The 22,737-nt window shown below is 44.6% G+C and overlaps 2 protein-coding genes and 1 long non-coding RNA gene across 25 annotated transcripts; 1 reads left to right on the forward strand and 2 right to left on the reverse strand.

The window, feature by feature from the left end:
• Positions 1-570: 570 nt before the first annotated feature.
• On the reverse strand, positions 571-1,898 carry LOC120643010. Its single transcript, XR_005662831.1, has 4 exons — positions 1,516-1,898; positions 909-1,418; positions 794-835; positions 571-728 (listed from the first exon to the last, which is right to left on the reverse strand). It is a non-coding gene; the product is annotated as an uncharacterized LOC120643010 (long non-coding RNA).
• Positions 1,899-9,976: 8,078 nt separating this feature from the next.
• Positions 9,977-11,746, reverse strand: LOC120640856. The gene is made up of 2 exons (XM_039916775.1): positions 11,264-11,746; positions 9,977-10,107 (listed from the first exon to the last, which is right to left on the reverse strand). The coding sequence occupies exons 1-2, from the start codon at positions 11,582-11,584 to the stop codon at positions 10,099-10,101; spliced, it is 330 nt and encodes a 109-aa protein (XP_039772709.1). The 5' UTR covers positions 11,585-11,746; the 3' UTR covers positions 9,977-10,098.
• Positions 11,747-18,296: 6,550 nt separating this feature from the next.
• LOC120640857 (cell division cycle protein 48 homolog) lies at positions 18,297-22,086 on the forward strand. 23 transcript variants are annotated; one of them, XM_039916778.1, is made up of 5 exons: positions 18,297-18,849; positions 19,917-19,968; positions 21,161-21,228; positions 21,298-21,591; positions 21,691-22,086. In XM_039916778.1, the coding sequence occupies exons 1-4, from the start codon at positions 18,823-18,825 to the stop codon at positions 21,439-21,441; spliced, it is 291 nt and encodes a 96-aa protein (XP_039772712.1). In that variant the 5' UTR covers positions 18,297-18,822; the 3' UTR covers positions 21,442-21,591; positions 21,691-22,086. The 23 variants fall into 23 exon arrangements, 4 of the variants coding, with proteins under 4 accessions (XP_039772712.1, XP_039772710.1, XP_039772713.1 ...); XM_039916776.1 differs by lacking the exon at positions 19,917-19,968 and adding an exon at positions 20,531-20,615 and having other exon boundaries at positions 18,298-18,849; XM_039916779.1 differs by having other exon boundaries at positions 18,302-18,849; positions 21,313-21,591.
• Positions 22,087-22,737: the final 651 nt, after the last annotated feature.

Raw genomic sequence — 22,737 nt, forward strand, 5'->3', positions numbered from 1 at the left:
ACAACCGTGTAAACTCGTCCAAGGAGGCCGCGGCGTTGTCTTCAGACCACCCTACAGATCACAAAAAAAATTAAGTAACATTCAAAAGGTGAATGCAATTCCGTATAAATTATTGTATGTACCCTGTGTTGGAGGAGGTGGTGGTGGTGGATAGGAAGAAACTCCTTCATATCCTCCTGGTGACGGCATAGGGTGATACGAAGACGGCCCCGCTCTGGTGAACTATTGTGATCCTGAGTATAAATAATAACGTATGAGCCTTCGACCATAAAACATAAGCAAATAAAATTATGCACCACATATTTACCTAAAGTCCCTCCAGCATGTGGCATAGAGGTAATCTGGGTTCCATGAAATGGAGCCCCTTGCGAGGCACCTGGCCCTCCATAGGGCTGAGAACCGGGGTACCCGTACCCTGTGTGGAGTCGTATTTAAATAATGCATATAAACATACTGATCGGTAAATATCACACCATACCTTCTGCCTGTCGATGGTATTAGGGAGGCTGCTGACATGCGGGACCACAAGGAACCGATGTCGACGCTTGCGACAATCCGTAGAAATCCTCGTACTCCATCCGCGTACCAAAGGCCTAAAGCATACCTCGGGCTCTATCACGTTGAGTGGTCCAGGCCTCGAGTTGTGCCGGCACGCTCATCGTAGACCCGCCATGAATCCTCATTACATTCAGTGAGCAATCTAATTCAAGCAGCCTGCATGCCTCGAACTGTAACCAAAAAAACTTAGTATACAAATATTAAAAGATCGAAAATGCCGTCAACATTTACTCACCGCCCCAGCTAATGCCTCATCCCTGTGTCGTGCATAGCGATCCTGTGAAGTCGCAACATGCGGCTGTGGATACATGTCAACATACGTCAAACGGCAACGAGTCATCGGTTCGTACCAGGTCAGGTACGCCCGAAACGAAGGCTCAGTGTGTGGACCGGTATCCTCAGCCAACTGCTCGTCTGCATCATCCCACGCAGCCACCCATGGTTGTAATCTAGTGACCCACATTGTCGAGAAAGGATGCCCCTCCCTTGATAAACTGCACATTAAATAGAAATTAGTTTCACGTTATTAGTGCATGGGTGCTCATACATTTTTGTTACCTATGATCGTGGCGCTGAACACGATCCAACGCTGAAGACACAGGGAAAGACTGGCGTCGACCGAACTGCCTCATGACTCTATCCGGGCAGTGGGCCTCAACTGCAACGTCATACACCAAAGCTGCAGTAGTCATCCATAGGACCTGGTCTTGTGTGCACACTGAAGATATCCCAAGCGGTGCACGTGCGGCTATAGCCGAAGGACTGTATGGCTCCCACACAATGTCTTCTGGGGTCAATCGATCAAATTCGGCAACAAACCCAGGATAAGACCGCCGGGTCTGTACATGTGCCCATGTTTTCTGCAAAAATAAAAATTATGTGTCCATAAGAAAGGTATTGAGGGAACAATGTATGACCATAGCACGCAAAGAATATAAATTTTTATGGGGTCCACACCTATCGAGAGTATCAGAGAGTCCCCATGGTGGGTCTGTCGTTCTCCATGTCACCGTACATATCCGGCGTGTACGGTGACTAGTCAATCATGGGACGACCGATAGCAATCCTCTCGTAAGACCAAAACTGTAGCAGAAATGGGCACCCCGTTAGAACAGCATTCCTATCATTCTGTCGTGATGCCTTGCAGAGTCCACGATATGTGCATGCAAGAGCCGCTGAACCCCAACTATATAAGGGTATGGCATCCTCATCTGCATCGGTGATCTCCTGTGCGTATAGCAGAAGCACCCTATCCACACAGTGCCCGTGTGAGTTGTTGAACAGGATGTACCCAAATAACCACAGCAGGTATGCCTCGAGTGATCTAGTCACGCTTTAGTCATCAGCATGGGCTGCCAACAGATCCGGCTGCAATGAAGTACGAACATTGAGAATAAGAAACACATGAGTTATTTCAAAGCCATAAAATACATCAACACATTGTTTTGTACGAAATTGTACCTGAAACTGTAGGAGCCATGACTTGGAAGGGCCTTTCGACTGTGGGTGCTCATTGAAATCTTCAGGATCAATCGTGGTGGCAACACCTGCAAAACGTTCCTCAAGATCCTCCAGCCACGTAGAAGGTACCACGCGGGGCCCGACAGCGTCTCCGGTGATAGGAAGACCAAGCAGCATCGCAACGTCCTGCAAGGTCGGTGCCATCTCCCCACAAGGGAGGTGGAACGTGTGTGTCTCAGGTCTCCATCTGTCAACGCGAGCTGAAAGTAGAGACCTGTCTAGCTTCACCAAAGCACTCTCAGCAAGACGAGCCACTGTGAGAAGACCTGCCTCGCTCAGCCTGCATCATACAGTGCTCAAATGTTAATACATTATATAACGAAATGTATAACGGATAAAAACAGAAAATATACGACATATCACCTGGGCACCCATCGTGGGTCTACAGCAACCAACTCTGCAGGTGGACGTGGACGCAGCACGTTTAGTTCTTGGTGCTGAACCTTCATAAGGAAGGACCGGTGACCCAAGTCTATTGTTGGGTCCAGCAACGCAGGAGTAACCCCGGCCATACCTACCACGAAAGATCAAAACAATACAATACAATCACACACATCTAAATATTTGTAATATTTCCTTATATTTCCTAAATAATTTATAAGATTTTCTAACCATTAATAATAATTTCTAATATTTTGTAACATTTTAGAAATTTTCTTATATTATCTTGCAATTTTTAAGATTAATTAATTAGCTTGCTAATATACTATATCAACGCTAATCACTACAATTAACTACACCTAAATGTACCACTAATCAGTCCTAATAATAATTAAAATGATTACTAATCTACTGTTTCAACAAAATAGTTTCTATAATTTTTTATAATTTTCTAACATTCTCTACAATTTTCTAACCTTCTCTACAATTTTCTATAATTTTCTACAGTTTTCTAACATTTTCTATAATTTTCTAACATTTTCTACAATTTTCTAATATTATCTTGTATTTTTTATTTTCTAATACTTCTCTAACAATTTTCTAGTATTTTCTAATACTAAATCTAACACTTAATGTACTATATCAACGCTAATCACTATAAGTAAATGCACCTAAATGTATCACTAATCACTCCTAACAATAATTGAACTGATTGGTAATCTACTGTTTCAAAAAAATAATTACAACATAATCTATTTATAAAATGTGGAAAATTTTAGTTACCTAAAGTCGCCGGTTTGAAAATCCGACAGGGCTTCGCCGCTTTGCCTCTCCCTCACCCCTCCTCTCCCTCCCTCCCTCTCTTTTCTTTTTTCTGGATTTTTAGCAAGACAAATGAGGGGGGAGGGGCAGCCAACACCCATATATAGGGATGGGGGGCTGCCGGGCGGCCGGTTCCCAGGGACCTGTCCGTAATTTTTTTTTTCCTCTTTTTTTGCAGATAAGCTCTTGCCGCCCGACAGCCGGGCAGCCAGGTCCCGGCCGCCCGGCAGCGGGGCGCCCGGGGTATATTTCTATAAATTTTCAAATCGAAAATATATTTTTTAAAAAACGGAAATAAAAAATAAAAAAATAAAAAAAACCGCCTGCGGATGGCCTCAGAAGCCGTCAACAACCTGGGCCGTCTCTTGCATGGGCTATGGACCACTGAGCCTTCGAGACAAGCTATTGACTGGCAACTATACAAAAAGGAACGGCAGAAGCATTTGAGGGCATCGATGAATTGATTCAGAATCACAACCCATCCTTTTCTATTGTTCATCTTCCTCCTCTGGGCCTCCTCTCTTGGTCTAGAATCTCTCCCCCTTCCCAAGCTCTGTTCTCTAATCCTCTGCCCAAATTGCTTGCTAAGTCGAGACCTTCCTCTTACTCGAGGTCGTTGTACTCCAATTGTACTCAAATCAGCAGCTTCTATGCCATTAATGGAGGAGGTTGCTAACACATTGGTTCTTCCTGACGTTCCAGTTCATGGAAGACCTCACCCATGATGCAATCTATATTCCTTGGCGCCGGGGCTCTTGAATCTTGATCTTTGTCAAGAGAGCTATCATGGTGAGCGCCATTGTTATCCAACTCCATGGTCCTCACTCGCCAAACATGGAGCCATGGTGCTCGTCATTCGCAACCAGAGTGCCGTCAGGCGTCAGCAGTCGCGTCTAGCGCCACCAGCCCTTGTGTTCTTTAATTTCTTCTTTCCGATAGAAATCGAAGAGCTAATATCGATGTGGTAGAACCGTCCAAATTAAACCAGCTTAAATATACTAATTATAATTTTAATAATTAATTAAGTTACCACGCACTTAAAACGGTGTAATATGACAATCTGTCGGGTAAATTCTGATAAACCACGAATAATCTCTGATCGAAATGAACATCAGATGTCTCGCATGGCGATGAGTGTAGATAGTACCAGCATGACACAATTTTGCAAAAATAGAGAACAATATTAGTATATATTTACAAAATAGCTTTTGAATTACAATTCAGTGTAATAAGCAATAGCAGTGGAAAAGAATCTAATCTAAGAACATTTTTTATAGAGAACAAATAAAATGGTTCCGTAACTACGACGACGTGAGGACGTCACATCGAGCCCACCGGTGTGAATCATGTTTAACTTCAACCAGTAATAGCTATACCTAAAATAGAGTCAACAACAAACTCTAAGTATACTAATACTCAACAAGACTTTAATCATGTATATACTTAACCGACTCCTAATATGCAAGACTTTTGGCTGGTGGGTTTGTTTTGCCCGAAAGCTCATAACAAGGAATCCTTACTTTCAATATTTTAGCTCAAAGTTCTATATAGATTAATAATCAACTACATTTGCAGAACTACTAGAGCAAATATGATAGAGCATTAAATCACAATTCAAGATAACCATCATCATGTATAATCCATGTTCCATACCATTATACTATGATGTGACTCGGTGATCAAGGTGCTCTTATCCAAGAGCGACGGCGAATTGATCTGATTTAATCCTTGCAAGGAAAACCTAACCACACGACGAATGCAACCCCGTCGAGTCACACACATCAACAATTCCCGTCGGCCACTACAGAATGTATGAACCGCCCCTCGACCCAAAACCACTAACCCCACCGATACCTACGAACGGTCAGCCATGAGTTTTCCAACTAGCACCATTGGAGAAGCAGGTATCAACTCAAACACCAAAGTGACCGAGGTACTCAGCTTATCAGGTTCGACTAACTCCTACTGTCGGTACGTGGTTAGTACTGTTCAAACTCGATCAGCAGGGCCAATAACAAATGGGCCTTACTCGACGCGGACAGGGCTAAGACACCCAGGAACCCTGTCATGTTGTCATAACCTATGCATCAATATCATTCCCCATCGGTCTCCATTTTCATACATCTCATCATTATTTCTAACTTTCTTACCCCAAGTATGCATAGGTCCTACATCTCGCGAGTGATAGAAAATCACTCGACTTCTACAAAGTCCTATTAAGCATGGCAGTGCTATCGACCTACGCATACTAATATAAGACCAAGGGAACTTAAGGATTATGCATCTATATATGGTTTCATTCAACTCCTAGAAATTTAATGCATAAATATCATGCTAATGATGACAGGACTATATTACAGAAGGCTATGGATCTAAGGACTACTCAGAATTTGGAAACTGCCCACAAAGGAAAACCAGGTACATCCTTTAATGTGCTGGAAAATTCCTACTTAAATGATATTTCTAGTAAAGTCAAGATTACTTTGGGCACTAATGACCATGATGCTTTTCAAAACATTGATGCCCTGAAAAATGCTGAAAAAGATAAATGTGACACTTTCATAGATGCTAACTCTGAAACTGTCTTACCTAGAAACCTTGATTTGAATCATGGAGAAACTCAATTAAAGGGGAATGCTATGCCTTCAGAGCATAATGATAACCAAAGTTACCCTAAGGAAACTTGGTCCCTGGTAGTCCAGAGGGGCCTTAAGCCCCCTTCACATACAAATATTCCTCAAGAAAGGTGCCTTTTGGAACATTAGGAGCCTGAATAAAGCAGGCAGCCATGAATGTTTTAAAGATTTCATTGCTAACAATGAGTTAGATTTTGTGGGAATTTTGGAAACAAAGAAAGAAGCTTTTCATGATTCTTTCCTCAACAATATTTGTAGGAACTTCTCTTGGAATTTCCTCCCTGCTACTGGTACTGCAGGAGGAATCCTGGTTGGCCTTAAAGCCTCCAAATTCCATGTCATTAACTGGGACTTTTACTCCTGTGTGTCTGTTAAAATCAAGAACATTTGTGATAGCTTTGTTTGGAGATTAGTAGTAGTCTATGGCTCTCCTTATGAGCAGGGTAAACAAGAGTTCATTGATGAACTACATGTCATCCTGGACTCCTGGGATGGCCCTATGGTGTTTGGTGGTGATTTTAACTTGATTAGAGAAAGCTCTAATAAGAATAATGGTAACATTAATTACCATTGGGCTCATGCCTTCAACAACTGGATAAATGCTGGTGGGCTGATCGAGATTAAAAATCCTACTAGGTCCTATACATGGACAAACAATCAGGAGGAGCCAATAATGGCAGTTCTAGATAGAGTTTTTGTTACAACCAACTTCGAGAATCAGTACCCTGGTGTTAACATCAGAGGTACCCCTAGAGTTGGAAGTTACCATGTTCCAATCATAGTAGAACTAGGCATCAACCCCAGTCAAAAACCATATATTTTTCGCTTTGAAAAATGGTGGCTGGAAAGAGAAGAATTTCAAAATCTGGTGGCTGAAGTCTGGAATACTCAGTTCCATTGTGCAAATCTCCTAGATATGTGGCAAACCAAATTAAAGCTGTTAAGAAGAAAAATCAAAGGCTGGTCCAAGAATGTGAATGGAGAGATTACGAAACACAAAAGAGAGCTCCTTGAGGAGTTTGATATTCTAGATATCTTCTCCGAGGAAAACCTGCTTAGCCCAGCTGAAAAAGATAGAATGGATGAAATCCAGAGATAGAATGGATGAAATCCAGAATGATCTGGAAAATATTTGGCGACTCGAGGAAATTAAAGCTAGACAACGTTCTCGAGAGAGAGAGAGATATTACAGAGGGAGACAGAAACACTGCCTACTTTTAGGCAATGGCTAACCAAAGCAGAAAGAAAGCCATTCTGGGCATTGAAGGTCCTGATGGGATGATTACTGAAACCATTGAGATGCTGAAAGTAGCTGCCAACTTTTACAAAAATCTTTTTGGTGCCAAGGAAAAATTAGATGTCCACTTAGATAATAACTTCTGGGATAACTGTGATAAAGTTTCTGCCACTGAAAATGAGATTTTAGATGCTCCTTTTACTTAAGAAGAAATTAAAGAAGCTATCTTCAGGTCATATGCAGATGGTGCACCTGGCCCTGATGGCTTCCCTTTGCTATTTTATCAGAGATTTTGGGATCTCATCAAATCAGACTTCATGGATCTGGTGAGAGCTTTTGAGAAGAATGAGTTGGACATAAATAGGCTTAACTATGTTATGCTCACCCTCATCCCAAAAGAACCTGATGCCACAGACTTAAAGAAATTTAGACCCATAGCCCTTATTAATTGCAGCTTTAAGATCTTTAGCAAAGCTCTGAACAATAGACTAGTAAAAATTTGTGACAGACTGATTACCTACAATCAATCTGCTTTCATTAAAGGCAGATACATCTTGGAAAGTGTTGTGGCTGCACATGAAATTATTCATGAGATTGCCAAAAAGAAAAAAAAACAGGTATTATCTTAAAAATTGACTATGAAAAAGCTTATGATATAGTGAATTGGAACTTCCTTGAGGAAGTACTAAGATCTAGAAATTTCTCAAATAAGTGGGTGACTTGGATTAACCTCTTAACCAGGAGAGGTTCTGTGTGTGTCAGGATGAATGACACCAACAGTAGCTATTTTGGAGTGGGTAAAGTTCTCAAACAAGGAAACCCTTTGTCTCCTCTCCTTTTTAATTTAGTGGTAGATGCGTTCACAAGAATGCTTATGAAAGCAGCTGGGCACAATCTGATTGAAGGTCTCCACCCTGAGGTTTTGGAAGGGGGAATCATCAGTCTACAATATGCTGATGATACCCTCCTATTCCTCAAAAATGATATTCAGCAAGCTAGACATTTTAAATTCTTGCTTGTTTGTTTTGAACAGCTTTCAGGAATGAAAATCAACTATCACAAAAGTGACCTCATGACTTTTAATCTGAATGAAGATGAACAGAATGCCTTGGCTAGACTCTTTTGCTGTAACATTGGTACTTTCCCTATCAAGTATCTAGGTGTCCCTCTACACCACAGTAAACTCAAAAGGGAACACATACAACCTGTGGTAGATAAGTTGATAAAAAGAATTACAGGCTGGAAAGGGAGACTACTCTCTAGTGCAGGAAAGCTTACCCTGCTCAAGACATGTTTAGCTAGTATACCTATATACCTGCTCTCTGTGATTAAGTTCCCAAGATGGGCTATTGACTGTATCAATTCACAAATGGCCAACTTCCTCTGGCATGATTATGAAGGCAAACATAAGTACCACCTGTCAAATTGGCATAGTCTGACCCAGAAAACAGATTATGGAGGTTGGGGCATTCCTGATATGAGCAATATGAACTTGTGTCTTCTAGCATCTTGGATTAATAGATATCACTTGAGTGATAATATGATCTGGAAAAAAATTGTTGATTATAAATACAATAATAACCCAAATATCTTCTGCTGCCCTGAGATTGGGGCCTCCCCTTTTTGGAAAGGGGTGTTGTGGACATGCAAAGCTGCTAAGATGGGGGTGAGATGGAAAATAGGAGATGGAAAATCAGTGAGATTTTGGGAAGATTGGTGGTTTGGTAACTGTAGTTTAGCTACCCAATTCTGGGATCTCTATGTCATCAATAATCAAAAAAACTTATGTGTGGATGATGTCTGGGATGGTACAGAACTGAAAATCTCTTTTAGAAGAGGAGTTAATGAAACCCTCATGCAAGATTGGTTAGCCTTGATTACAATTGCTGAATCCATTACCTTTTCAGAGGATTGCGATGCTATTATTTGGTCATTTGATAATAGTAGTAAGTTTTCGGTTCAGGCTATGTATAAGACAGTAAGCTTTAGAGGAATACAACCGGTTTATACACCTGTGGTCTGGAGTCTGTATGTGCCTCTAGGGTTCATATTTTCCTTTGGCTGCTCTCAAATAATAAAACTCTAACGAGAGATAACCTAGCCAAAAGAAGATCACTTGAGGATCTCTCCTGTCTATTTTGCTCTGACACTGAAACGATCACACACCTGTTCTTTGACTGTTGTGTCGCTAGTGTCCTTTGGAAACATATGTCAAGCATCTTTGACATACAAATCGGATCTAATTTTGAGTCTGTAGCCCGTTGGTGGGTGAGCAATAACAAGAATAGTGTCCTAAACACTGTTTGTGCTGCTTTGATGTGGAGCATATGGAAACTAAGAAATGAGATGTGTTTTCAGGGGAAGACTTGGAAGGACGAACGAGTGGCTTTAAATAGGACAGCACAAGCACTGAAGAACTAGAGACCTCTATGCAAAGCGGGGAGCGAGGAGAAATATGACTGGGCGATCAACAAGATAACAGAGAAAAGCGTGAAGCCTTTGATGCTGACAGCAGGAAACTGGGAGAACGAAGCGACTACTTCATCAACATCGGCTCCACCATTATCAGAGTTGGGAGTGTCAAGAGCAACCTCCAGCGCCATGGCTGAGTCCCTCTCTGTGTTCTAGATATGCTTGTTTCAGCTTCCTTTTGAATTTGTAGCGGGCGCGCCTATAATACGCAAATTTGAACCTTAAACTGTACAAGGCTGAACTCCTTGGATGCTTTGTTCCCTGGGAATAAAGTGGAAAAACCTTCTCTCTTAAAAAATACTTAATTAAAAATATTACATAATTTTAAATTAAGGGTTATGCTCTGGGACTTGCCTTCAACTGAGCGGAGTTAGTATTTATCTCGGCCTTGGGCCGGATCTTCACAAGTTCCTTCCTTGGCTTGTTCGCTTGCTCTTGGCTTCACGACCAATTCATAGCCGACGTCTTCGGTTATGGATTCTACATGTATGCACATGAAATACCAGTTAATGCATGTGCATAAATATATAACAACAGATGCTACTGTTCTTAAAACGTTATTTATGTCGTACTCACGGAGCCTAAAACTTTGGATGATTTTTTAGTAGCTTTTATAAAGCACTTTTGTTAAATGCACATTGATGCAAAAAGGAATACATTGCACAGAATAACAGTTATAGATCCTATGATCATGAAAAGATACAAACGTGATGTATATATAATTAAAATTTTCAACTAAGTCTCATGATTTTTATCTACATGAATTATTTATCTTAGCAACACATGTTAGATTAGGAATTGAATGCATTCAAATATTAAACTATGTGTTCTGCACATGACAAATTAACCGTGGATAACTCAATACCAGGGAACTCTATTATGAAACTTCCATGAATTTACCAACAATAATCAACAACAGGAACTATAGAAATTAATGCAACCACACTGTTAGAACCTAGATTAATTTATAACGAGAAAACCATTCAAGTTATGCAACTCAAAATTTTACAAAACACTTAGAACCATGTAAAGAGACTACTGTGAATTGTTCGGATTTTTCCAAGCACCAGAACTATTTAAACTTATTTAGTGCATTTAAAAATAGATAAAATATTTGTGCATGTTAAACAGGAGAAAAAAGTCTCGAACTTTTATCATAGCAATTACACTTCAACAAGACCCTACTGTATAAGTTTCAAGCTTAACCTAATAGTATAACACCTTAAACAAATATATCTATTTAACAAAGGCATAAAAAAGATTTAATAAAATATAGAACTAGAGACCATAAGTAAGGATGATTTTCTCGCACAAGACTAATCATGAAGATAATAACCAACTGTAAAAAGCTCAACTCTAACACTAGTCTAGAACAAAAGATACAAAAAGAAGCTATTTAAAATAACATTTAATCTAGAGCTAAAAATATTTAGAAACTCAAGATGTGCCTGTAAGAAAAGTTGTAGATCTCAGAATATAGAACATAATAAATTTTAGTTTGCATTTTTATAATTTTTCTACGATTTTACATTGATTTTACAAGTTGCAGATCTACACAACATTTACACAGACTAAAGCCTTACAAACAAGTCCCTGTTTTATGCACTAAGAACCCTAGAAAAAGGTCGATCCTTACAATGTAGTCCCTGGGCGTGGCTGCGGCGTTGGAGGCTGAAATCCGGCGAGGGGAGGGCTCGCCGGCGGTGGGGAAGTGGTGGGGAAGCATGAGGGGCTCACCAGGGAACGATTTGGTGCGAGAGTTTGGGCCGAGGGTGGTCGGGAGGGGGCCGGCGGCGGAGCAGTGGAGGAGACGGAGGTGGAGGTCGATCTCCGGCGAGGGGGGTGGCCGCTGGAGGTCGGGGAAGGGCCAGAGAGCTACCCTGGGCCTAGAGGGATGCAGTGCAGCCATGCAGGGGAGGGTTTTGCTAGTGGTGGCGCGGAGGAGGGGGCTCGACATCGAGGTGGTGTCGCGGCAATGGAAACTGCTCGGCTCGGCGTGACGAGGAAAAAGACAAAGCGAGGGAGTCGGAAGGTAGGCATGGGGCTTCAGGGAAGGGATAAGGGCCTGGGCGCCTGGCGGGGGTGGGGCACGGCGTGGGCAGCATGGGCGGCACAGCACGCCAGCGAGCAAGCGCTCGCCGCGCGTCGAGTGGGGATGGGTGCCGGAGGGGGAGCAGTTGAGGTTTCTTCACTCATTTTGATCCAAATTTTAAGGTTTAAACTCAATATAAATATGTGATGAAGCTACAAATCAACACTTGGGATGTTACATCGGATTAGAATTAGAGCGAGGAATGAGGAATAGCGGATTACGAATTAATGGAGTAGTGCTGACCAATAAAGTTGTCGTTTTACTACCAGCCAGGTTGATTCTTATCGTGCTGCTGGTGGCTGACGCCATCGAGTCGGTCGCATGTCTCGGTCGGATGTATGACATGTATAGCAGCGTTGAGTGCTCATACATGTTATTTTTAGAGAAGGTCCACCTTGCTAAGTCTAGAGTCTCATAGGATTTTCCTCCAGATGCTCGGCCCCTTCCCTATCAGGTGTTGTGGTTCGCCCCCTTCGGATACCGGCCGAAGGCACACCCAAGACACGGTCCTGCCCTGGAGCCGACAAAGAGAGGGATTTGGCATACTCGGCGAAGGTCACCTCCGAAGAGTTGCCGGAGGGACACGATGGCGAAGCACGAGGACGGCGGTTTCCCTGAAGGTTCCCGGTGAGAGATCACTGGGGAAGTGGCGCCGAAGGTGAGCTGAAGGATCGTGTGCAGATCGCGTCCGAAGGAACGGAGAGGCTAGAGAGGATAGCTATAAAGAGGATTTAGATAGAAAATTACCTAGTACCTCTGGAATATTCCTAGAATATAGTCGTTGAGAGGGTAACTGGATGTAATTTCCGAAGGATAGGAGAACCACCTCCTATAAATACCCCTGTAGGTTGTAGCTACTACTGGAAGGGGGGTTTTGATTGGAAGGGGAACAATGCTAGAAGAATCTGTTCTGAAGATCTTTGAGTGTTTCTCATGTCTCGTGGGTTCTCGTGGGACTGTTGTGGTACGCTTCGCCCCAAAGAGTACTTTCCACCAACAGTTTTTGGCGCCACCTGCAGTTTGTTCCAACATACCACATGGCACCGAAGAGAAAGGGAAACGACACCTCTTCGGCCGTTCGGCGGACGTCCCGATGTCTTCGGGTCCCGCTATTGTGCCACAGGGAAATGACAACTCCAATAGCGAAGAGACTTCAGTCGAGCGCATCGCAAATGGCGAGCTCGAAGTCAACCTCGAGAACTTGGGAGTCACAGCAGAGGACCTGCAGGCCTTGCGAAGGATCGAACCACATGTGGCTGAAGCTAGCCAGAGAGCATGTCAGGCAGCGGAGGAGGCAGGGCCTTCGGCCCCTCAAATGGAAACAAGGGCAAAGGGCAAGGAAAGGCAGCTAACAGAATCCAAAGCCCTAGAACAATACAGGCAGCTGAAAGAGGAAGAGCTTTGTTGTTAGCTGCTTCAGCAGAAGATCCAAGAAAAGAGGAGAATGCTGGAACAAATATAGGGAGCGTTTGCAGAGGAGCCTGAGGAGCCAGCCTAGCGAGGGCATGAAGCTCCGAGGGCGCCCGAGGAGCCAGTCCCGTGAAGACATGAAGCTCCAAGGGCACGGCCACAAGTGATAGCAGTCGAAGACCCCCAACACGAGGAGTTTGAAGAGGAAGACGGCGAGTACCGCCGAAGGCACCACCAGAGGGGGCTGTGTTACGATGGCCCAATGTCTCCACTGTCCGCCGAGTTGGATGAAGTCCCATGGCCTCATCGGTTTAATGCAACAATCCTACCACAATTCGATGGGGAGTCCGACCCAGAGGAGTTCTTGTTAAAGTACGAAGCAACAATTGAATCGACCGGAGGGGGCCGTGCTGTGAAAGCAAAGGCATTGGTCTTGGCTTTGAAAGGCCCGGTGCAGCGATGGTACACCGACCTCCCCAACGGCCACAGACATTCTTGGAGTCAGCTAAGGACTGAGTTAACAACCAGCTTCTGAGCCATAAAGCCAGACAAATTGAGTTTGTGTGATTTCCTTGACATCAAGCAAAGGGACAAGGAGACCCTGCAAGAATACCTCCAACGCTTCGTCAGGCTCTGGACGAAGGCACCGGAGGTACCGACACAAAGCATTATCGACACAGCCATAAGAGGTGGAGATGGTGGCGGCGTTCATGGGCACATCCCTGTTCATCCTTTTCCTGTGCGTGACCGCCCTGCACGCCCTTCCCGTGCGCATGTATTCGGTGAACTACCAATCCCACTCAAAAATGGTCTCTGATTGTATTCGGTGATGGTTTTGCTAACATAGAGTGCCACGTCATATCCTACGTCGCTGGGTGCCATGGTTGTCGTGCTGCCGCTGCTCTGTCGGCGCGCCGCAAGCTGCTGGGCTACTGCTGCTTCGCCACCTCATCACTCGCTGCAACTGCGCTGCCTGTCGTGGACCTCCGCCTCTGCCCGCCCGTCCAGATCTGCCGACTGCGCCGCTCATCGTTAACCTTTTCCTCCACCCGTCGTCAGCCTCGGCCTCTACCCGCACCAGCCACCCCCACCCTCCATCCGAGCCGACCGGGAGCTGACTCAGCCAGTCACCGTGGCATCCGGCCACGTGGGACATGATGTGGCAAAACCGCCACCAAATACAATTGAGGACCATTTTTAAAAGCTATTGGTAGTTCGAGGACTAAAGATTCCTGATTTTGTAGTCGAGGAAACAACATTAAACCAAAGTCAAGATGCCAGTATCTCACTACGGGCAAAACAATTTCTGTCGAATAACTAAGTGCTTATTTGGCATAGCTGTAGATCTGAAATTCATGCTGGAGCAGAAGCTTATAGGATAAAATAAAGTGCTTTAAATACTTGTATTTCCTCTAAAATAGGACTGAAACTACTCAACCATACACTCGTATGTGTCCAGAATTTCAACTTCACAGATTTTTAGAGCTATAAATATCCAACTTCACTAAAAAAATTCATGAATTTTTCTGGACCTAGACCTTTTCCAAACGAGACCTAAATATTGTACATAGTATAACTAAATCAAATGAGAGTGTGTTTGTCTACAAGCACATGCAACAATTTGGACTTTTATATTTGTGAGACTAACATAGCGCTACGGGAAAACAGATCATTTCCTGTCAACACAATTCATTATTTTATTTTTACGAGACTTAGCACCATGGAAAATCAAATCAATTTGTACCAATTGATGCTGTCAGGACGCGTCAAAGCCGGATGCAGATAATATCGGTCACAGATATTTCTTCGAATGTTGAGTAAAAGAATACATCCATGCATATCACATATGTTCTAATCATCCAACCACTCTAGGAGTCCAAATTCCAATTAAATTATGCTTAACAAGGAAAATTAACAATACATGACAATACTTTTATATAAAAAAAGTTTACATTAATGGAACATTTGCACTTTAAATTTCAAATATTTATTTAAATATTTTAATAAGATTATAATTTAAACTTAGGTCACGAATCTAGACATATAAACACGATCATAATTTAGAAAACAGATAGAAAACTCTCCTTTATAATAGTGGGCTGAAACTTATCTTGGTTTTAAATCAAATTGGACTTATCGGATATAACTATACGTATCCAAATTCACTATCCGGATTATCCTATCGGATATCCGATATTCGACAGATACTGCCATTCTTATATTCGTATCCAATATCTAGAAGTATTCGAATTCAATATTCAATTCGCCAAAAAATCAAATTTGATATAAAAACATATGATATCCGAATTTCCTACCAAAAATTATCTAAACCTTCTTGATCGATCAGTTGGTCCAAAAATATTTATCACTTACACCCCTATAGGCACGGGTGGGACGGTCGGCATAGAGGAGTCTGCAAGATGGACCCAAGGAGTCAGTGGGAGTGGAACCCATGTCTGGAGGGTTCCGTTTCTCTTCTCTAGCTAATTACTGCAATATTTTATCTTGATGGACATGATCACTTAAGGGTTCCTTAGTTTTCTAGTGGGGTTGCCGGACAGCAAAGCATGAGCCAAAGAAGCCATCAATCAGTCTGTTGTTTCCAACAATTGGCAGGGTGAAAAAAAGAGCATGTGGAATCCACTTGTGCCGGAATTTGGTTTCTCTACCTGAGGTGGATTCTCTTTTGACAACTCTGAGCATTTTGATCAATTTACCAATAAGAACTCATGATATATTTGCACCACATTCAATCTGGAAAGTCTGCACATTGAAATGGAAGTCATATATTTCTAGTTAGAGAAGCACGTGCTAAATACTGTAAAATTAGAGGCTGCCCCCTGCATAAAAACTCTAAGGTACCGTTTGGATGTAGATATTGAAGGCTAGATATTGGAATTGGTATTGAATACACTCAATGTCAGCTGTTTGGATGTGCTGAGAATTGGTACTGGAAACTCCCACCAATACCAAGCGGATATTCAACATACTGCTAGAACTTCTCTCACGATTCCGACCCCTAGAGCTCTATATTGGGTTGCATTCACCAGCGTCTGCGTCTCTCCGCCTCCGCGTCGCTCCCCGAGTTCCCGTCATCCCCTGCCGCGCCCCTCGCGACCGACGGCCAAAGCCACGCGTCACTCTGCTCCCACACGCCCCTCCGCCTCCTCGGCGCCCCTCCACCGCTGCTCCCCGCGCCCCTCGCGACCTGCAGCCCGGCGGCCGAAGCAGCACGTCGCGGCGTCGCGGAGATCCTCGGCGGCGTCGAGCCGGCCCCCGCCTCCTCCGCTCCTTCCCCCTGCATCCCTCCGCCGCCCCGAGGTCCGCCCCTCCACCGCACCACCGCTCCTCCCCTGCGCCCCTCCGCCGCCCCGAGCTCCGGTGCCGTGAGGCCCATCTGCTTGTGGGCTCGACCTCCACGTGAGGAGGGAATCTTACGGCGGCGGCGGCAACCTGGAGCCCAGACCAGTGCGGCGACTGTGGCAGCCTGGAGGCCCGAACCAGCAGGGCATTATCCGGCGAGGCGAGGGCAGCGGTGGTGAGCTCCTCCCCGGGTCAGCGCAGCGGGGCTTTCTCTGGCGAGATGACGACGCGACCTTCTCTGACATGGCTAGGGTGGAGAGGATGAGAAGGTCAATTCCCAATTTCTTGACATGCGCATCCAAACATGAATTGGCATTTGCTACTTCATTGGATTCCAACCACCAATTCCATCTACACCCAAACTGCAGATTTGATATTATAACTCATTTCCAATACTAGTCTGCTTTGGTATTGGTAGATAATTCAATTCCAGCTGCTCAATATCTACATCCAAACAGAGCCTAAGGCATATGATTTTATTTCTCGTGCCAATCTCACATGCTTCCTTTTTGCAGAAAACATGGCAAAGATTGAGATCTACTGGCATATTTCATGATGCAATCCCTCAACCATATGCCAGGATAGGGCATCTATGCATGTTAAGGTATGATGTATTTGGGGAATGACATAGAATTAAATATTCTTGGGCTTCTTTAGTTATTGGGAAAATATCGGAAAGGTAGTTCAAGGTAAACAATGGCAAAGAAATGACAAACCCAACAACTGTTCTTGCAGACTATTATGGTTGAAGGCATTGACAGTATGTTAGAGAAATGGTCCAGTTATGGCTTTCCTACTAGGTCTTCAACCGATGGCTAATGCTCTTGATTTTCATCCTTTCTTGATAAGCTGCCTACCATCAACTTGGATAGAAGCATCCTATGTAACTTCCTTGCTGCTGTTTACCATGAGTCATTGTTGCATAATAATGATACTGCCCGAAAAAGTGAAAAATTCAATTTTCTTACATAAACTTCAGCTATGATTGTGACGCTACTCTCTATGTCAGATTGTCAGGTTGCTCAAAGACGCTTTGAGTCGCATTCTGGGGGACACTCATTGGGCTGGACTTATTGTGGGTCTCACAATTTCAGTCCGGCAGCATGGGGGCAACTCCTTTCTCCTCCCTCCAAAGCAAATCCTACTGTAACTAGATCAGCACCTTCTGGTCCAAGACTGCACATTTGCAACTATGAGCTCGGCATCATACTCATTTCTCCACCACCAGGAAGGTCAAAGCATGCAAGTGAAAGTAGACACAGTATGGAGGCCATCGCCCTACCGTTTGTCGCGCCTCCGCCGCAATATAAGGGGAGTGATAGGCCAGCGACTCGGTTGGCCATGCGAGAGGCTGCGTCTGAAGCTTGTGTTCTGCAGAGTAACGATGTTGTAGACTTGTCAGACGACACTGACGAAGGTGTGCCAGATGAAGATGATGAGTGGGAAGCTGAGCTATCTGATTGTTCTCAACAAGAGAAGGAAGAGGAGAAGATGTGTGCAGAGACCCTATGGGGGCAGGTCGATTCTTCTCAGATCCAGGAAAAGGATTAGTGAAGTTGGAGTTCGGTTCTTTGTGCAGTCGTACAGATTCAGTTCGTTATCGTAGTTCAATGGAGAGGTGTCGTAAAGAGAGACTGTTGAAAAAGCTGTTCTTGGAAGCTTCGGGTTCGCATATATTTCAAGCGAATTGAACTTCCTGAAGCCTTCATCCGTGTTTCTGCCCGCTCGCGGGTCCGCCCTCCGCGCCCGCGCAGTCGCTCTCGCCCTCCCTCGACCACCCAGCCCCGCCCCACTCCTCCCCGACGGTTTTGCCCACCGCTCCAAACCGTCCGCCCCAGATTCCACGCCTCTCGACGGTTCCTGCCCGCGCGCCCCTCCTGCTCGACGCCGTCACGGGGGCCCACGCACCTTTCCTGCGCCTCCCCGCGCGAGTAGCTGTTCCGCGCCGCCGCCGTCACGCCGCCTCGATCGCAATCCCATCCCGCCCCTCGCGACGCCCTACCCCTCGCGCCGAGCTGGTCCGCGCCACCGCCACCGCCATCGCGTCATCCAGCCATCCCGCCCCACCCCGCCAAATCGAGGTGCCCCTGGTTGCCGCCGCGAGGGGTCCCCGTCCGCTTGCGCAAAAAGGAGGCGGTCCCCGTCAGCTCGTCGCCTCCTCGCGCGCTAGCTCGTCGGCTCCCCGACGATCTGCTCCGGACCGAGGCCCTCGCCGTGGACCCGCGCGCCCCTGCTGCGCTTTCCCGCGCGTCAGCTCGTCGCCTCCCCGACGATCTGCTCCGGCCCGAGTCCCTTGCCATCGGCGCCACGTTCGCCGGCCTAACGCTGCCATGCCGAATCCCCGACTCGATCGTCAGGTGAGTCCCTCTTGCAGTCGCTCCCTAATCCTGCTCGCCATGTGCATGATGAATTTGCTGTGTGGCGGGATACTTCCGTTGGGGCTTGTGCAGTCTGAAATCCTTGTTCCTTACAGAAGTCCAGATAACCAATCTACTATCAACAGTAGAATGATCATCAGACTATAGAAACATAATATAATTGCAATAACAAAATTTCATGATACACAAGGGTGCGGAGAGCCTCCCCACTTGCAGATTTGATTTCAAGCCTCAAGTACTTGACATAATCGATATATGCAAGATAAACATGCCTTTGATTTGTTGATGGGCAATCTGAACCGTACTCTCCTGCTCGGTCCTCCTCAATGACGTTCAGCTTGGCCCGCACTTCGACGTTGATGCGCCACGCCGCAGCCGGATCTCCGTGCGCGCGGGCGGCAGCTTGGTGCTTCCGGCCTCCCCCGAGACTATGGCGTGGAGGCGAACAAAACGAGCGGACCTGATCCCTCGATGCCACCAACGCCGAGTCGCTGATGACATCAGGATGTAGGCGGCGCCGGCCTCTTGGTCTCATAGCAAGTAGCAGCTGGGCAGTAGGGTTTTGTTGATGCCCATCTCACGCTGGGGAAATTGTTTGTTACGTGAGGACGCGGCGGCGAGCGGCGAGGTGGACAGAGGAGGCGGGTCCCAGGAGCAGGGGAGGCCCTCCGCAGCTTCATAGAGGTGAGGATCTTTGGAGATCAATCCGTGGTGACTGAGAATTCTCTAGATTTCTGCTAATGCCTAACCTTGATGGTAAAATTTGGCAACTTGGTAAATCGAATTACAAAACTGGCACATGGAACTGAGCAGCAACTTGGTATAGTTAGATTATGCCATTTGGTCAAATTCCCAACATGGTTTTGGAAACAAAATAAGTGGAACTTGGCAACTACTCATCACATTTCTATTTTTCTAATGACTTGCCGTTTTCCAGCTTCTTAGTTCTTGTATACTCCTAATGCAATTTAAGAACAAGACCAATACCTTTGCTGATTCATCATTTGGTACGGATAATCTAACTATACCTTTTTCCTTAATTGTAGTATCATTTGAATCCAGTTGTTCCTTGTGACTTTGATCCATTTCTTATCCAAGGTATAAATGAGGGATCTTTTTTGTCCATTTCTTCCATGCTTTTGATCCTTTAGGTGCATTCATTCATTGATTCATGGACCTGGCTAGATGAATGGGGCCTTGGAGTATTGTCTGTTACGAAGTGTTATGGATGAAAAATGCTGCAGCATTTGTTAGAAAGTTTATTATAAGTTTGGAGGATTGTCTGTTACAAAGTGTTGGATGAAAAATGTTGCAGCATTTGTTAGAAAGTTTTTTATTTATTTCAAATAACAGGATCAAAGTAACTATGAACAAATAGCTATCCGATTCCATCCCCTCAATTCTCTGAGGTTTTTGGCCAAGTTTTGTTTTAGTTTTTGATCCTGCCCTTTCGAAATCTTTCCGAGGAGCACAATATTTGATGTTGCTGGTGGAGATTTCCTCTTAATTCTAAACTTCCGGATGTGATGTTTGGCCTTGACCAATGCTGCCGTTTGTGTGATGGAATGATCTGTAAAATAGGGATCTGTTTTTTAATATATCAGGCGATAATAAACTCAGCAGTGGCTACTGTGATACTAACAACATGCTTGTTTAGCAGATACTAAACAACAAGTTGCTTGCAGAGGCAAAAATTGGCCCATTGTCACAGGTTCTTCCTTTATGTACCAGGCTCGTAAACCAAGGTTTGTTTCCTTTGCCTCCAGGGCATTACTATTTTGTTTGTTACTGACGTGAGACATTCACTATCACTTGTTCATATGTTTAGTACTCTTGAAGTCTTTTATGTTAGGGCTGTTCATCATGTAATCTTGTGAAGTTTTGATTATTGTCTCTGCATGCTTTCTTCTTCTTGGGTATAGAATTCTTCTTCACAGTTTGATTTTGACTAAATAAGTTGTATATATCAGACCATAATAATACAGGCAGGGGTGTTCAACTGGTTTCTTCCAATTGAACTAATTTTGGGCGTCCAGCAGTGTTGCCCAAACTGGTCAACCCGGCGCCATTAAACACCGCTACATACAGTGGATATTACTTTTGGAAATCTCTTGATCATTTCAACGAAGGGTGGGGAAAAAACAGTAATCACATCAACTAATACTGCATCGATAATGTCATGTTCTGATCGTTCGGGTTCATGTACTTACTGAATAGGGCAGGTGAGGGGTTTCTTTGTTGTGATAAAGTTTACTTGTTCCAGAGGCTAACATTGAACTTATTTGTTAAGGTTGTTTTCCAAATGTCTCTTGGGATGATATTGGTGGCCTGGAGAACGTCAAGAGGGAGCTCCAGGAGGTATTTTTGTCCCATACATTGGTTTGGCTATTAAATTGCTAAATCTTAGTTATCATTTTTTTCGACAAGTTCAAATTCTTGCAGACTGTTCAATATCCAGTGGAGCATCCAGATAAATTCGAGAAGTTTGGAATGTATCCTTCAAAGGGTGTTCTGTTTTACGGCCCTCCTGGCTGTGGAAAGACTTTGTTGGCCAAGGCAATTGCTAATTAATGCCAGGCTAACTTCATCAGTGTGAAGGAACCTGAGCTGCTTACCATGTGGTTTGGTGAGTGAGGCCAATATCTGTGAGATTTTGACAAGGCCAGGCAGTCTGCTCCATGTGTTCTCTTCTTCGATGAGCTTGACTCCATTGCTACTCAGGTATTGTCTCTTGCTTATGCTCTTGTTATGATGCTCTTGTGCATACATGGTCGCTCCCTGCAACTTAGTTATGATTGATATTTTATGTGTGTATTTCAGAGGGGAAGCAGCGTTGGTGATGCTGGAGGTGCTGCTGACAAAGTGTTGAACCAGCTGATGACTGAGATGGATGGCATGAACGCCAAGAAGACTGTTTTCATCATTGGTGCCACCAACAGGCAAGACATCATTTATTTAGATCTTGAATGCCTAGCTTCTTTTCCAGCTTTTGATCGGAATAGCAATACTAGGTACTGGTATTGAATTATGTAGATCTTGAATGTGGCTACATTGACATTTATATCTGTTTCAGAAAAGAAAAACATTGACATTTATATCTTCACAGTGCTGATATGATGTACACTGTAGCCTTCCAAGATTTTGATTTTGATCATAAATATTTTTGTATCTTCTTTGTAATTTTTGCATAGAGATAAGATATTTTATTTAGGGGAATCACCAGATGCTTGCACGGTTGCACCTCAAATCATTTGACGTTTCCGTTCCTGAACTGACTAAGATTTAATTTGTCTAAGCCTTGATGAGAATAATTAAGGGCACTGCCTTTGTGACTTGTGAGCCATGGTAAACATACAGATGGATGAAAGCAAAGGTGATGGATCATACTCGATTAAATGATCGATATGTTGTTGTCTACTGAGTGGTGAGTGTCCTTGCCTGTCGGTACCTCAGGACTAGGGTACTCCCTCTTGCTATGGCAAGACTCGTGTAGTTCTCCGTAACTGCGCCCTAAGGAGCTGACGGACCCCTGGGTCCGGCCCCATCTCACTGGACCAACCGCCCCGGACCCGCCTCCCGGTTGGGACAGGTCCGGTGTCACCACGTGTCCTGGAGAAGAAAGCGCTCAGGACCAAAACGGCCGGGGGCCCCGGACCCCCCGTGGGGTATAGGATCCCCATAGTAATCCGGACCCCTCACCGGGAGGGAACAGACACCCCGCCTGGGGGTCCGGAGCCGCCACGTGTCCGCAAGCATGCGCGCAGCTGCCAAGCTTCCTCTGGAGGACTTGCCCACCTACCACATTTCATGCAGGTGGTTCAGAAGTGCTCTGCCATAGCAGAGCCCAAGGAGACTTTTGACAAGCTG

Source organism: Panicum virgatum, chromosome 7K (assembly GCF_016808335.1).
Source record: "Panicum virgatum strain AP13 chromosome 7K, P.virgatum_v5, whole genome shotgun sequence".
NCBI classification, from domain to species: domain Eukaryota; kingdom Viridiplantae; phylum Streptophyta; class Magnoliopsida; order Poales; family Poaceae; genus Panicum; species Panicum virgatum.